The sequence below is a fragment of the Mixophyes fleayi genome, chromosome 3 (genome assembly GCF_038048845.1).
Source record: "Mixophyes fleayi isolate aMixFle1 chromosome 3, aMixFle1.hap1, whole genome shotgun sequence".
Lineage (NCBI taxonomy): Eukaryota > Metazoa > Chordata > Amphibia > Anura > Limnodynastidae > Mixophyes > Mixophyes fleayi.
The window spans coordinates 273,013,721-273,029,710 of NC_134404.1; the positions used below are offsets into that span (position 1 = coordinate 273,013,721).

Consider the following 15,990-nt stretch of genomic DNA (forward strand, 5'->3'; position numbering starts at 1 on the left):
TCTTAACCCCTCCAAACCACTATTATTGGATTGTTATAGAGGGATTTGGATTGGCTCTATTCATAATTTATATTATTTTTATTTTGCTTTACATTTATTTGTGCTTTGGAGAACATTGGGTTGGCTTTGACTATTTCTTATATTACATAGCGCCGTGGGTCATTAGTGATTTTTGTAAGTAAACTATTGGAATGCTGGTCAGAAGAAGGAACAAATGCAAAAAGTGGGGTATCTGCGCTTCCTATGTTCAAGAGTGGTAGGCTGTCTGAAGGGGAAGGTAGAGAAAAGGGTGAGCTCCAACCCTCATAGGTTAATACAGAAACAAATAATTCCCTTGGTGCCAAAACAAATACTGTATAAGTATAATAAAATAGAGTATTATACAATTTTTTTTGTATTGGTGCACTGATTATGTTGTAATATGATTGGGCTCAATACATGACCATTCACCATTATCTGTTGCTTGATTTATTATATCCTATTAATGCACCACCAGTATTTGTTTTGGCGCCAAGGGAATTGTTTGTTTTATGGTCAGAAGAGGGGGCTTGAGAGGACAGGAGCGAGGGCTGGAGAGGAAGGTGTGTGGAGTGAATGGGAGAAGGGGGTCTGGAGAGAAGGAGTAAGGGGTCTGGAAAGAAGGAGTGAGGGGTCTGGTGAGCACAGCCGTATCTAGGCAGGTGCGGGTGGTGCCGTCGCCCAGGACACAAGCCCAAGGGGGCGCAGCTGCTCGACACCTGCCTCTGTGCCCAGACGAACCACGGTTTTAATCCAGCTCCCCTACAAGCAACAATTCATTCCCGGCATCAAAAGTAGTGGAACGCATGTGCGTTCTGGGGTAAATGCATGGACTGGGGTAAATGCATGGTCCTCTAAGGAACCACAAACCGCAAGTGCAAATACTAGTTAACCACTGGGTTTGACATGTGGTGCCACTGGTATTTAACCCAGTGCCATATATCTATATAGATATATTTATATAGATATAAATATATATACATGCATTTGTGTTTTCATGCATTTGCAAATATGTGTAACAGAATTTTTTCAATAAAGTGCCAACCACACACCCACATTAGGTTGGCCACACCCACTCAGCAAATGTCACTCCCACTTAGATGGGGGGCACCGATGCACTAAAATGTCTAGTAACGGCACTGAGTCAGACACTGGATAACCTGTTGCTCTGACACCATACAAGTATAGGAAGGGGAAGATCAAATTCCCCACTGGAGGTCACATGAAAGCCAGAGCCACGCACCCTGAAGTCACCGTGCGGCAGACAGAACTGGGGACAGGAGTGTGGAGTGTTACAACTCACCTGTCCTTGCTCCAGCGCCGCGATCCTCTCTTTCCAGGTCGCGGCGGCGCTGTCACATGACAGTCGGGGCGGGGAATTCAAATCTGCAACACTACTTAAGTCCTGCTCTGATGCCTGGACAGCGTCAGAGCAACTTCCTATGTACCCTGACTAGGTGCTTCTCGTGTGTCTCCCGTGAACCAGTTCCTTGCATCCTTTTCAGACATTAACTCCATGTGTACCAGACCCAGGCTTGCTGACTACGTATTATCTCCACTCCAAGTGTACCAGACCCAGGCTTGCTGACTACGTATTATCTTCACTCCAAGTGTACCAGACCCAGACTTGCTGACAACGTATTCATCTCCATTCCAAGTGTACCAGACCAAGGCTTGCTGACAACGTATTCATCTCCATTCCAAGTGTACCAGACCTCGGCTATCCTGATACTACCTTCCAGTTCCAGTGTTATCGTGGGCTACCTCCTACATCCTTACCTCTAGAGGCAGACCAGTGGACCGCGACCTTTCGGCGGTTCTTGGTGAACACCAGGGGGTTCGCACCACTGGCCGGCCAGCGTGTACTAGAGTAAGGCAAGTACTCCATATTCATTACTTACATTGCTACATAATTGTTACATGGAGCAGGTAAGTTTCCTACAATGCTTCCTGAGAGACACTGCAAATGATGACCAGTAAGTCTTGTGTTTTGTATATGTGTGGACACAAGGTCTCCCATTTGATAGAGGGTGTTTTTGTATGTTTAGTTCGTACAGGCAAGGATTTTGTTTATGTTTGTTTATTTTTAGGACTGGAAAACAAGACTAGCTGTGGCTAGTCAATCCAAAAGAATTTACTGGTGTGATATCCTTGGCTGGTCTGTGTGAGGTGCAGCCGTCTACCCCAGAAGATTGTAAAATTGTAAAAAGATTTTTTTTTACACATTCACTCATATAATCATTTTTTTTTGCTCCCATCAGCAAAGATAATTAGATAAATAAATATATACAGTGTGCCTCTGCCACCCTTTGACACAGTCCTACTGTGCATTAGCTTAAACCTGGCCCTAGCTATCAGTAGGAGAAGATATGTATTCTTGCTTAACCAGCTGCTCCTGCATGATACAGAAATATAGAATGTCTCTCTAATACCTGACATAACTATGCAGTGTTAGAATGTCAGTTTTGGTTTAGTCAGGGCACACACCCCACCACATGGAGTTCTGACATGCAGAGTTTTAGCACAAAAATAGAATTATCTATATATATTGGATATAGAATTTTAGTGTGGCCTGACTACGTTCAAATTTTCTTAAGTTGGTTCTGAGCAACATGTCAAGGAGCGGAGGGGGGGGGGGGGGGGTTGATGATAATGAGGATGTGATAGCTAATGGCAAGGCCAATAAGGTCTGGAGTCTGTGGACACATGTTGGTAGATACTGATAGCACAGTCGATAACATTCATCCAGTGTTCATGCACCATATATCCCACTCACTGCATGTCTCCTCCTTCCTTTATCATGACCACTCAAAACAGAATTTTGCGTTGCCTCCACTGTTCCTGATCAAGCTTTCATCATACACACCAAAGCAATATTTCCAATCCTCATCCAGGAGGGACTGTCCCAAGAGGCAGTGTCTGCTGTATTGTTTCATACTTTGACAGACATTGAAGCCAAATCAGTGGCCTGTCTCCCTTATAAGCCACATACATTTTCCTCACACCAACTTACAAACTGGCAAAAAAAGCAGAGGTGCAGGGCATATGTTTTGCTCAAATGCAACTACTTGTCCACGATACACAAGTGCACACACCTATTACACACGTCCATGCAGAAGTGTAATGCACCTATACACTAATGCACTATACACTAATGCACATGTCTTCAAACATAAAAATTGTCACTGGACAGGCAGTTGTACCATTAGTTTTGAACCATTTGCACTCCCTTAAGTACAATCTTTCCATTTCTTCTATTAAAATATTGGTTGTTGGAGCCTTACATATGTCTTGAATTAGTTGAAGAGACAGCTAAAGATGGTACAGCAGAGGTAGCAAATGATGGGTATTTGGTGTTAAGGTGTACAATGGTGTAATGTTGTAGATTAATATCTGAATGTGAAAGTTTTGGATTTTATTTTGTGAAATTTTTGGTAGGAAATTATATCTCCATTCTCAACTATAACATATCATGTAATATCTTTGTTTATGTAATGTCATATATAGTGTAGCCCAGATAGATGCAACACTCAAAGCAGGAAGAAAACCATTATTTATAATACTATTAATACAATACCTCTTCCAGCTATGAAGTCTGGGAGAAAATTATCCCAGCTATCGTAATTGGGAAGCATTGGATTATTATTGTAGAAGTGAAACAGCGACACTGCTGTATCTTTTGGATTCCGAAACATCACCAGCATCTGCCATAAAACATAATCATCACATTACTAATAAGTATGAAGGTAGGACATGATTAAAGAAGTGATACCTGGTCTATTTTTAATATAGGCAAGGTATCTGAGTTTGCCGTTCATCGTTTACCTTAGGTTCAAGTAAGTTGGTTAAGTAAACAATAAAATAATTTGTTGCAGTGCATTGGGGGTTAGATTGTAATTGGCCTCCAGTTGAAGGGAATATTATGTTTTCAGTTGGTTGATCTTTAAGTGAATCACTAAAATGTTCTCTATGGAATTTTTGATTGAATGTGACCAGTGCCTTACAACTTAGACCCACTAAGTTAGAAAATAATATTTGAAAACACACAGTCCACTATGTAAGATGTTTTGGTTTATGCATCAAATATTACAATTGAATGCAGTATATGTGTGTGTCAGGATACTCATGTCTGTTTGGGGATGAAATAAAAAGCACTGTAATGAATAATAATAGTTTTTACCTCAAACTTCTCCGCGTTGGTCCTGTTCATATTCCTATGTTCCTCTGCTCACAATGAGGTTGTTCAGACGTACTGAAATCTTCTGAAGAACCTCATTATGGGAAGAGGAACACAGGAATATGAACAGGACCAACACCAAGTTTAGGGTAAGAAATATTATTCATTAAAGTACTTGGAGATGATTTTTTTATTTCATCTCCAATGGTTGTATTTTTTGCAGAATTCTGTTTTGTACACAGGAAGATTTGAATCACCTTTGTTTTTCTTTTTAAAAACTAAAAAAAAATTAACTATAGGCAAATTAATCATTAATGACATTTAACATAGCTTTTGTGGCAAAGTGACTAGCTTACCACTTGTGTTAGCAGAGACACTTCTCAAGGTGTGACTGTAATGTGGCCATGCAAAAAGATCTCCTCTTCTAATCACCTTTATCTAGGGGAGATGAGAGGTGTCAGATTCAGGTGGGGAATACATGGGTTTGCCACCTGTCAATCAGGCTACAGCTAGGGGGCTACCGTAGGGTTTATAAAGCTTGGGATTCCAGTGAGCAGGGTGATCAATGCTGAGAAAGCTGGCTGATCAAATAGACAGGTGGTCTGTGTTCGATCAGTGCTAGGGGGTTGTCAAGGAGAATTTGCTTGTTTTGTGAAAGTTGTCAACCATCCTGGCAAATAAAGCCGATGCCTATTATATCAGAATTACATGTGAGAATCATATGGAAGGTGCTAGTGTCAATAGTTGTGTTATAATTAGAATTTTTAGGGAAGCCAGATTCCGATTCCTACCCAGCCAAACAGATAAAATGGAGAAAATGTTAAAGGGTCTTTTGCAGGTTACTGCTACACAGCAAGTGCAAGTAGCTGCTGCTCTGGAGGAAGCCACTCAGCTGATGAAAGCACGGATGAATTTTTTTTTCTCAAGGAGAAATTGTTTATGTGAAACTTGTCTGTTATCCTGATAAATAAATCTATGTGTGAATTATGTGTGAGCATTATCTTGAAAGTGCCAAAAGTGATATAGAGGTGATGTGCAGTTGTCAAGGAAATTAACATTTAGGGTGTGGGGGTACACAGTGCTCATATGCACCATTATTATCACAGATTGCACTAACAGTTCAGTTCCAAGACAGTATATGTGTGTCTATCATTGGAATGGTGTGTCCTAGATAACAAAACAACAAAAACCTTTCACACCAAAGTGATGCACACAATATTATAAATACCGAATTTCCTTTTTCAGAGCAATAGAGAGACAAATGTTTCTCATAAATAGCTATTTACAGGGAAAATGTAGATCAGTTTATAACATTCCAAGGATCCCTGTCTTAACTAGTTAAAAACTTATCATCTGTCCAGATTGCACTAGACATATGAAAGGTCTTGTCACTGTGTCTATATCAGACGTTACTGTAAATAGTACACCCAATTTTAGCTAGAGCAAACAACATAACTCTCACCTTTATTTTCTTCTCTAAAATTGATTGGGGTATTTCGTCATAAGGCAAGTGTGTTCCCAATGCTCGCGGAGAAAGTTCATCTTTTAGCTTCTGAAAAATAAAATTTAACATAGCAGAAGTGGTGAAGAATATACAGTATATGTCATGTTTTTACTAATGTGTATGGTGGAATAAAATAAAAGCATTCTCTTAAAAAGCATTGATAAGTCACTGTACTGAAAGCAACATTGAGGCTTTTGATTGTTACACTATAATGAACTTTCATACTATTAAAGTTATTTTATCGTTTACCAATAATTATTGTCTATGCGATTTGTGTGGTTCCAAAGCACATAGCGATTTATTAGCAAAACAAAAGAATAACAGTTCATTAAATAAGTACAGCCGATAAATACGCTGCGTGGTGCTGCGCACTGCTGGATCCAACTATACAGTCATTCAGTCCTGAAGTCTGTGGTCAAAGTGAATGCATGCTAGTCCCAGAGCCCCTGCTTATATACACTCAGTGATACAGTGAACACAATACAGATGATTTGGCATGTTTCTATAGATTCAGGCTTCAGGAAGGTCCAGTGTAATGCAGGTCATTGGCCAGTTCAAAGGGTGGGGGTCAGCTCTCCAGAAGATGCATACTTAATCTTCCCACCAAGAACTAGTTCAAACTGGTCTATTTACATTACACAGACAATACCATTGTAATAATTTATTTCCTATCATCCATAACTGGCATACGCAAGGTACGATCCTTTCAGTGATTGAACCGGACGTCTGCAGATAAATAGGGGACTAGAATGATACCAGACATGATATGTTTCCTGTGACCTGAACCTTTGATCTCACTAATGTGTATATAAACATTATAATATTTCACTCTAAACTCTGCTACATTTGTTCTTAAATGACTGTGGTTTGGAACCATTATAAATATGAAATATATATAAGTGAATATGTAAATATAAGTGTATGCGTGCGTTATTTATCGTGCAATTGCGTCATGACACGTGGCGTACTGATCGCAAACGCACGGTAAAACAATATTAATCAATATACTTTCTTTCATACAATTATTCGACTTTGACAATACTTTTATGTGCAACTATGGTCAGTCAACCGTAGAAAAAAATTAAGAATAATTTCTGATAGATCTTTCCATAAACTTGTCAGATGTGCCAAACAATTCATACATCACTGCAAAGGACCTTCAGAAAGTTTTAGCTGATACTGGAATAATTGTTCATTTCAGTGAAACGGGCCATTGGACCAACTTTTGCACACTTCTGATTAGTGTACAGTTGTGTCTTTGTCCAGACCTGTCAGCAATTGCTTCAGACAGTCTGTGCATGTTTCTCGCCTCATCCTTCAACCATTATATATACTGCAGATAGGGTTTAGCTGGTAACCTTCAGAGGAGACATCAAAACACGTGTCTATTGGGAGTCTAGCCTTTCTGCCGAACATCATGAATAAGTAGAGTCATTCTATGTACAGTAAAATGCATGGACCAGGTGGATGTAATGTTTGCTCCATTCCACTTCCTCCTTACATCAAGAGTGTTCAGCATGTTGAAGAGAACAAGGTTGGATCTCAAAGGCTATGGATATTCCAGTGAGTGGTAGGGGGTGGTGAGTGGTTTTCTTATTCCTCAGACATCACACAGCTCTTTAATCAGTTGGTTCTCGAAATCCATCAATCTGAATGGATTCAAGCTGTCAGGCTAAAAAGTACAAAGAATCCCTCTCAGAAGACTTTGGCAACTCTGGAGGCTTTCTGGTCTTTGGTTGGGAATGTTTGAGCATATCTGGTGTAGTGGTCAGTGATATTGCTAGTGTTTCTCTCATCAGGATCAATGGTTACAAAGTCTGCGCCTTCCCTATGGACAACAAAAGCATTTCATTTTTCTTACACATACTTTGTGCATCTGGAGGTGGTACTTTCACAATATCTTTTCCCATGGCTGCTATGGCCAGCCAGGTAATCTTGAAAGAGAATTGGCATCAGTGTTTGTTTTGCCTGGCTTGCACTTGAGACTGAAGTCATACACTGCCAGAGCAGCAAGCCACCTTCTAGCATGAGTTTCACATTGGTCTGGATGTAGATTAAAGAGTTATTGTTAATTTCTACCTCAAAATGGAGTCCATGACAGTTCCAGGAACTCAAGTTTGTGCACTGGGTATCAGCCCTTGCCTAATGTTGTACAATGTCACAGTCCCTGATCATGCTCCAGATAACGAACTGCCCCCAATCCTTTCATCATGGTATCAACATGCTGTATATTAGGCCTCACTGTGTTTGCATAAGTCAACACTGGAGCCTCTGTCAAACACATTTTCAACTTATGGAAACTGTCCTCAAACCTTGAACCTCTTGTAGATTCCACAGAAACCCTGGAAGGATCTCAATTCCCCCAACTGCGTTGGCCTGGACCAGTTGGTCACAGCTTCCACTTTAAGAGGACCAGTGTCTATCGCTTTTCTTGCTGACACTTTTCCACATACATCATTGACCTTTAACTGAACTGACATTTGTCAAGGGATAGCTTTAGCCCGTAGTCCACCACCTGATCAAGCAACTTGAACAATTTGTGGTTGCACTATTCTTTGCTTCAGCCAAACACAATCAGCATGTCCAAGACCCTCAGCATATAAAAGTATATAATTTCCCTATAGGCACTGGGTAGCAAAGGGCTAAATATGTGAATATTTCTAATTGCCTCTTGCAACTGTATTAGGAGACTATGCTCCCAATTTATTATACATACTAAAAGGGACTACCACACAGCACTGGAGAACTAATTCGTAATATATACCATAAAATATGCAATTGGAAGACTAAGTACTGTAAAATATGTTATTAAAACACACAATAAAAATTAATTTACTGTATATTTTATGTCCGAATGTCTACACAGAAAAAAAAACACATTTCCACATTACTAAAGTAAATGGTAATATGATGATACCATCCGTAGTCCTCCATGTCTTAGAAAAAGTAATAAAAAATGTTGAGCTCATGTTACAAAAGAGCAGAGTCACTAATGACAATGGGCCTGCGTTTGTTTTAAAACGCATTGAATTCAGGCACATGCACGCCTGAATTCAATAAAGAGGGGATCTAAAGATACATGCAGTGATGAATTTAGGTGTAAGTCTGTTCAGCTCTACTACACAAGACACTGCAGGATACGTCCTATAGCTATGTGGAATATACATCCACTGTAAACCCATGTTGATCTTGTTTCAAGGGTATAATGTATTGATTGAAGGTCCACTCCCCATTACAGTGCCTCCACCTGAATAAGTATAGTCTAGGCTTGGCCCAGGTAAAGTATGGATTCTACATCTGTCAGGATGGTAAACTACTGCTTGTCCCACCAGACTAACGTTACCAATACAAAAATAACAAGGGATAAACCATTACAGCATGTTTAATACAGGATAAAAAGGAAAGGGTAAAGGGTTGGTGTGTCAATTAAATATTTGCAACTATGTCTCTTCCAATAAGCAGGATAATGCATAATATACTGGCAATGAGAGGGAAATGGCTACTTACCATCTCGTGGTTCACAAATATGTAGGCTTATCCCTGCTTGACTAACTGTAGTTTGTTGTGGCTCGCTTGGTGCTCATTACCTGTGGATCTTACTCTACCCATCCTCCAACCCTGATGGTCCCACTAGAAATGAAGATGGCTGTTCCACAAATTTATATTTCCTATTTTTATCTATCAGTTTTTTTGCTGGGCTGCTAGCAAGTGTAATTTTTCCAGGAGCCAATAGTAGAAGAGCTCATCAGGACTCCTGGGGCAGCACAGGGATATGGCTGCCCAAAAACTCACAACACCTTCTTTTCTACTCAATACTCAATGTGTTAGTATAGAGGAGCGCTTTCGCTCCGTCTCCCCTGCTGCGTTGCTATGGCAATCACAGCACAACCTCCTGTGGTCTAGTGATGAAAGAGTAAGTGGGGAGCACTTCCTGTCTGACCAGTAAAGATAACGGTCGCAGTACTGCTAGCTGCACTCTGTATGTATGTATGTATGTATGTGTTTATATATATATATATATATATATATATATATATATATATATATATATGTAATTTTCCCCAAATGCTCATAGAAGGTGACCGGAGGCTCCCCACTACTTATATTTGTAAATGATGAGTCTGTATACCCACAATAACCTGCATGGACATACAGATAACGAACCACCAAATGCATTGCCAACCTGCCTAAATCTGTATACTTTATATACAAGTTCAACTGTATTCAAACTGTTACTACTGTTGAACTAGTGCTGTACTACAAGTTACCAACTGTGAGTAGCTGCATTTATTCATCTGTTGTTATCTTCTTTAATAAAAATAAACCTGTTTAACTTACAAAGGCGTTGTTGTCACACGCCGGCCCCGCGAGCGGGAACCGACGTTCTTACGTCATCAGGCAGCCGCCGCAGCTACCTCCACTCTCAGGCTACCAACTCCTGCAACATTTAATTGGGACCTTAAACTCTGTCGTGGCTTCTTAACCCAATGTTCTATTCAGTTAGAACTACAGTCACAGAACTTCTCCACCGACAGGACCAAGGTGGTCCATGTTATATCTTAGTCGACCAGTCAAGTTTAGCCTGGGCCTCCCCCTCTGGGAGAGAGATGATCTTCTGCTTAGTGATTATACCTCTTTTCTTGCAGCATTCCGGCGGATTTTTGACGAACCCGGACGTGTCTCTTTTGCTGCAGCCAGCATTCTCAGAATTCGCCAAGGAAATCGCTCTGTGGCGCAATACGTCATTGAATTTCGGACTCTCTCTTCCGAGCTGACTTGGAATAACGATGCCCTAGTAGCAGCCTTCTGGCAGTGGTTGTCGGACCGAGTTAAGGATGTATTGGCCTCACATGAACTTTCCTCCACCTTGGATGCAATCATTTCCCTTTGTAATATGGTTGATTTACGCTTTCGGTAGAGGTCTGCTGAGAAAGATCAATCTTGTCGAAGGTCCTGTAGACCAGCTCCTCGTTTCCAGCCACCCTCACCACCTTCTGAGGAGCCCATACAAATTGGGAGAACATGTTTAATTCCTGAGGAACGGGACAGAAGACGCAGAAACAACCTTTCCATCTACCTCGGTGAGCCTGGCCACTTTCTGAATTCCAGTCCCAAGAGGTCGGGAAACGACAAGCCATAATCTGCTCAGGGGAGGTCAGGTTGGGATCTTCTAAATCCTCCTCATCTACAGTCTTCTCCATTCCAGTCTTTCTACGGTACATATCTTCTGAGTATCACTCACATGCCTTACTAGAGTCGGGGGCTGCTGGGCATTTTATTTTTCAATCTTTAATTTTGCAGTGGTCCCTACCCAAATTACCTTTGGAGAATACAATCCTCAATTCGGTCATCAATGGCTCCCAGCTTCCTGGAGGTGTGATTAATCTTCAAACCAAGCCTCTCACCCTCCGGGTAGGAGCCCTTTATTCAGTAGAAATTTCATATCTGGTTTTGCCTCGCACCACTACACCCATTATTCTAGGTCTTCCTTGGCTTCATTTACACTCTCCGCAGGTTGATTGGAACACGTCCGAGATCCTAGCCTAGAGGCCCTCCTGTCGTTCCAGCTGTCTAACTGTGGTAAAACCCCTGCAGTCTTTTTCCCTTTCTGGAACTCTGGCCTCCTCGACTCTTCCTCCTCACTATCGAGCCTTCTCCAATGTATTTTTACAAAGGCCGGGCTGAATTTCTACCACCACACCACCCTTGGGATTGCCCCATAGACCTACTGGCAGGGAAGAATCCTCCCAGAGGACGTATCTACCCTCTATCTCAACCCGAGACCCAGGTCATGTCCGACTATGTCATGGAGAACCTCCAGAAAGGTTACATCAGACCATCTGTTTCACCTGCTGGCGCAGGTTTCTTTTTTGTAAAGAAGAAGGACGCATCCCTAAGTCCTTGCATTGACTATCGTGGACTGAATACCGGTATCATCAAGAACTGCTATCCTATCCCGCTCCTCACCGAGTTATTTGACCGCATCAAGGGAGCTAAGCTTTTTTCTAAACTAGACCTTCAAAGAGCCTACAATCTCATTCGCATCTGGGCCAAAGATGAATGGAAGACCGCTTTTAACACCCGCGATGGGCAATATCCTGTTATGCCCTTCGGTCTCTGTAACGCTCCAGCGGGGGTTCCTGGTGAACACTACCTATCCGTTAGACTCCGCTTCCTTGGGTGAGTAGTGCCAAATCAAGCAGATTCAGGGGATCCTAAAGTCACCCTCGGCAACTGTGACAGTTATGGCTTAACATCCACATTAACACTGATGAACACCTTTATTAAAATCAAAAGGTATAACCAACACAATGTTCTTTAATTTAAAGACTCTATATATTCTACATTGTACTTACAATTTACAGAATATACATACCTCAAATTTATTATGACTTTTAAATTCTATCAGTGGAATAATGGCTGCTGCCTCTTTATTGTGTACTGTATAAATCATGCTGTGTAATAGCAGCATAGACCAATTAGACCCTGAAAAAAAAAGATAAGACAACCATCAGACAAAGCTACTGACACTGGGGTAAGGTCTAAGCTGCTGTAACAGAGGTCCTTTATGTAGTTTCTGCAAGCTACCAAAGCAGGTCAAACATTGTTTGACAAAATGATATTCATTAAAAGAATCCACCATATAATGCTGAATCATTTTATATTCTACGAAATGTTAAAGCATGCAATTATATTAATATTAGAATATAGCTCTCTATTGCATACGCCAAACTGCCCCCATATAGAAAGGACAGCTGAAATATAAGAGCCATGCATGCCTTTACATTACTTTACACCTTGGCTTTCAGGTACAACTGTGGTCTGATGTAGTGTGTAGTATTCACCTTGCGGTGAACGCAATCAGAAAGTGAAATTTTCAAACATTACTGTTCCAATGACCTCATACCCACTGGTGTCTGTTTGAATCGAGACGTCTTTTAAATGTCACCTGGTCTATTTACGTGTGGTCACTGGTAAATCCACAAGTGCTGGTTACAGCAACCACGTTTGGCATGCAGTATCACTGACATTTTCTGAACATTTGTTTGTTAACCAGTCTTAGCTAGCAGAAAAATAATACAAATAACCATTTAATCTTATCATGGAGGATACAGAGGGTAAAAACTAACTGATGCTGCCTATTAAAGCCTGTTGCAGTGAATAAAAAAGGGAAGATCTGAGACTAAAATGTTATTTTCTCAAATAAACATTACTTTATCAGCTGAGAAACAACCTTAACATATGCTTAACTTTATTTTTCCACTGGTAGTAAAAAAAAGAATACACATTTTATGAACTGGGGTACATGATTTTGTTTTTACAAAAAGTGTTCTTCTTAACTTTCATTTTCAACATGACGGTTCCCTTTTTGTAGAAAGCTAACACAATAGTATGTTTGCAGCATTAGCAACTAGGATCTAATTGGTAATTGGATCTTATTGCTACAACTCCATATTCTTGTTACACTGGATTAAAAGATGTTGCCTTCCCTAAAGTTGTACAACTTTATTAAATTTATTAGTCAACTCAGTATGGGGTCTATTTATTGAAGCTAATTTTCATGTAAATTTCATGAAAATGGCTGTTTTCGGGGAGTAGATGCAAATTTAAGTATAGTCAAATCTATCAACAGTTCATCTGCTGCTTTGCATTTTATTTAGAAATACATAGCAGTTCCCATAGATGTCTATGGGGATTGCTATTTACCGCAATTTAACAAGTAATGAAAATGGATTTACACATATGGTAATGTATGCCAGCTCAGGCTGTAGTACATTACCATAGGTGTAATTTTTTAGCTCTGCTCTATGGGTAGAGCATTGCGATAGAGGAATCTTGGGATCCCTCATCACATCTTACCACTCTCCCCTCCAGTCACTATCGCAAAGTGACCACCAGGAGGGGTCTTTGCAGGAACAGCAGTTTTTCGTGACTGATGTTCCTGTTGAAGTTTTTTAATAAATACACATGATCTTTGCGATAAGGATTGAAAAGGATCGTGTTAAAAATGCAGTCATTAATAAATATGCCTCTATATTACTTACCACATTTGGGATAAGCTACCAGCATTATATCATCGTCACGTATCTCAAATGATTCCATAGCTTTAAATGTGTCAATATCACATGTTGCGGTTGGATACAAGACCCCATTATACGTGAATAGAAGCTTATCTTTTGGAATGTTCTTGGCTTCTTCAAATGCTTTCACCACCTCTTCAACAAATTGTGCCTTCCTCGCCATTGCAATGTCAAACAAGATTGTAAAAGCTTTTAGCAAGAGTGTGCAGTGTTTTCTTCCTTATCCTTAGATTGCAAAGAAAAGGGGCTGAGCAAACAAGGACAGACCTGAAAGAGGCAGTTAACATGTTACATTCCAAATTGTAACCTTGTGACATTTACTGGAGTGCAATATGCTATCCTTCAGCTCTGTGCTTCTGTGCACACACAAAATTATGTAAACACAATAACAAAAATAATGCCTGAATACTTGAACAACACTCCAGGAACAAGGTATCCTTAAAACAAAAATAAATAAAAATCAATATATTTTGCTTTTTGCTGCTTGATAAATCCCTAGCATCACAGTGTCCACTGAGTTCTGTTGGGACTGTAGTAGGTTAATGCAGGAGAATCTTTCCTGTGTTAACCCCTTCATAAATGAAGTGAAGACCTGCAATAGCCATTCTCTGGAGAAAATAGCTGTATTTTTTGGATTTTTAGGTTATCGCAGTTTGTTAAATTGACGCCTTATTGTGTTATATTCATAACGCAATAAGTGTCCCCCCTAAGCTGGATATATTTGGAAGCTTCCAGGGTTTACCCGCGAGTTTTGAAAAAAAAACATGAAATAGCTGCGATTTTGACACTCATGTTCAAAATCGCTGGTCATCTCTGGCAATTTTGTGCGATGTAAACACTCCCGAGTTTAGCTAACTCTCCTGTGTTTGGCAAACTCTCCTGTGTTGTAACAGTGAGTTGTAAACACATCACTGTTACACTGACCTGGGTGTTTTTATTTTTAATAAATAGATGTGGTTTTAATGAGGGTGGTTAGTGTATTTATTGTGGGGTTTTTATTTTTAATAAATATGTGTGGTATTTACAAGGGTGTTGTTATTTATTGAATTTTTTTTTGTGGTACTACAGGTCCCAGCAACCCAGGGATGTCAGGGCATGTTGGCACTTGTGGTTCTCCAAGTGCCAACATGCCCTGGCTGCCGTGGGTATGCTGGTGCTTGTAGTTATACAAGCATCAGCATGGCCACACTGTTTTTGGCAATCTGGCTGGCTGGAACTTGTAGTTCCACAAAACAAAATGGCGTCTGTTTATTTTTTTCATACTTTTTCGCCGTATTACCCTACTACCCACAGCCCAGGGGTAGTAGGAAGAGCCCTAGTGCTATCAGCACTGGGCTGGTTCTTTCTAGGGGGGGGGGCCCGCTCGTTTTTTTCGGCGGACCCCACTCCCTAGGGAATCCAGCCCAGCGCTGAACAGTCTAGGGTTGGTTAGTCATTATGGCAGGGGGACCCCTGCCGTGTGTCCCCCTGCTATAGTGCCGCCAACCCTGGCTGGTTTGCCTAGTGCTGGTAAAGTGAAAATTGGGGGGACCCCACGCAAAATTTTTCCCCGATTTTCACGGCACCAGCACTAGTCAGGCAGCACTAGGGTTAAGCATGAATAGTGGGGGGACCTCACGCTTTTTTTTTTTCAACTTTTATCTATTCTTTACCATTTTAACACTGCCAGGGCAGTGTAACAGTGATGTGTTTGTACAGCACGCTGCTATCAAGCAGCGTGTTGTATCTGGCGTGTTTTGCAGCAAACTCTCCTGAGTTTGCTTACTCGCAGCTTCATACATTTGAGAGCTGTATAGCTGCAGTGGCAAACAGTCGGGAGTTTGATGTCTGGCAATTTTGCAAGTAGTGATTTTGACAGAAGCAGAACTCTGGCGATTTTGCATGAAATCTCAGCTTCATACATCGGCGAGTTTCAACTCTCCCGAGAAAATCGCTGGAGTCGCAAAATCCCACTTTGATACATTTACCCCTTGAAGTGATGCAATGTGTTTCCTTAAAGAGTAAATGCATGATGCATGAATTAAGTCACACTGTGTTAAATTTTATAGGCACAGTTTTATTACTGTTTTGTTTTCTTTTTAAATAATTGTATAACTGTGCTTTGCCACTAGGTTATTCTGGCTGTACTATTTATATTGTGACTGTTATACTTTAACTGCAATCCTCAACTATTGCAAATTAAGGGCCTCATGTAGAGATGGACGCTGTCC

General features: G+C 40.7%; 1 protein-coding gene across 1 annotated transcript in view; it reads right to left on the reverse strand.

The window, feature by feature from the left end:
• LOC142144571 (sulfotransferase 6B1-like) overlaps window positions 1-13,997 on the reverse strand; it is a 29,573-nt gene extending 15,576 nt beyond the window's left edge. Inside the window, exons 1-4 of the mRNA XM_075203599.1 lie at window positions 13,745-13,997; window positions 12,076-12,185; window positions 5,658-5,747; window positions 3,596-3,722 (exon numbers count right to left, since the gene is read on the reverse strand). Coding sequence (XP_075059700.1) covers window positions 3,596-3,722; window positions 5,658-5,747; window positions 12,076-12,185; window positions 13,745-13,943 — 526 coding nt within the window. The 5' untranslated portion in view covers window positions 13,944-13,997. The remainder of the gene's footprint in view (window positions 1-3,595; window positions 3,723-5,657; window positions 5,748-12,075; window positions 12,186-13,744) is intronic.
• Between the last annotated feature and the right edge of the window lie 1,993 nt (window positions 13,998-15,990).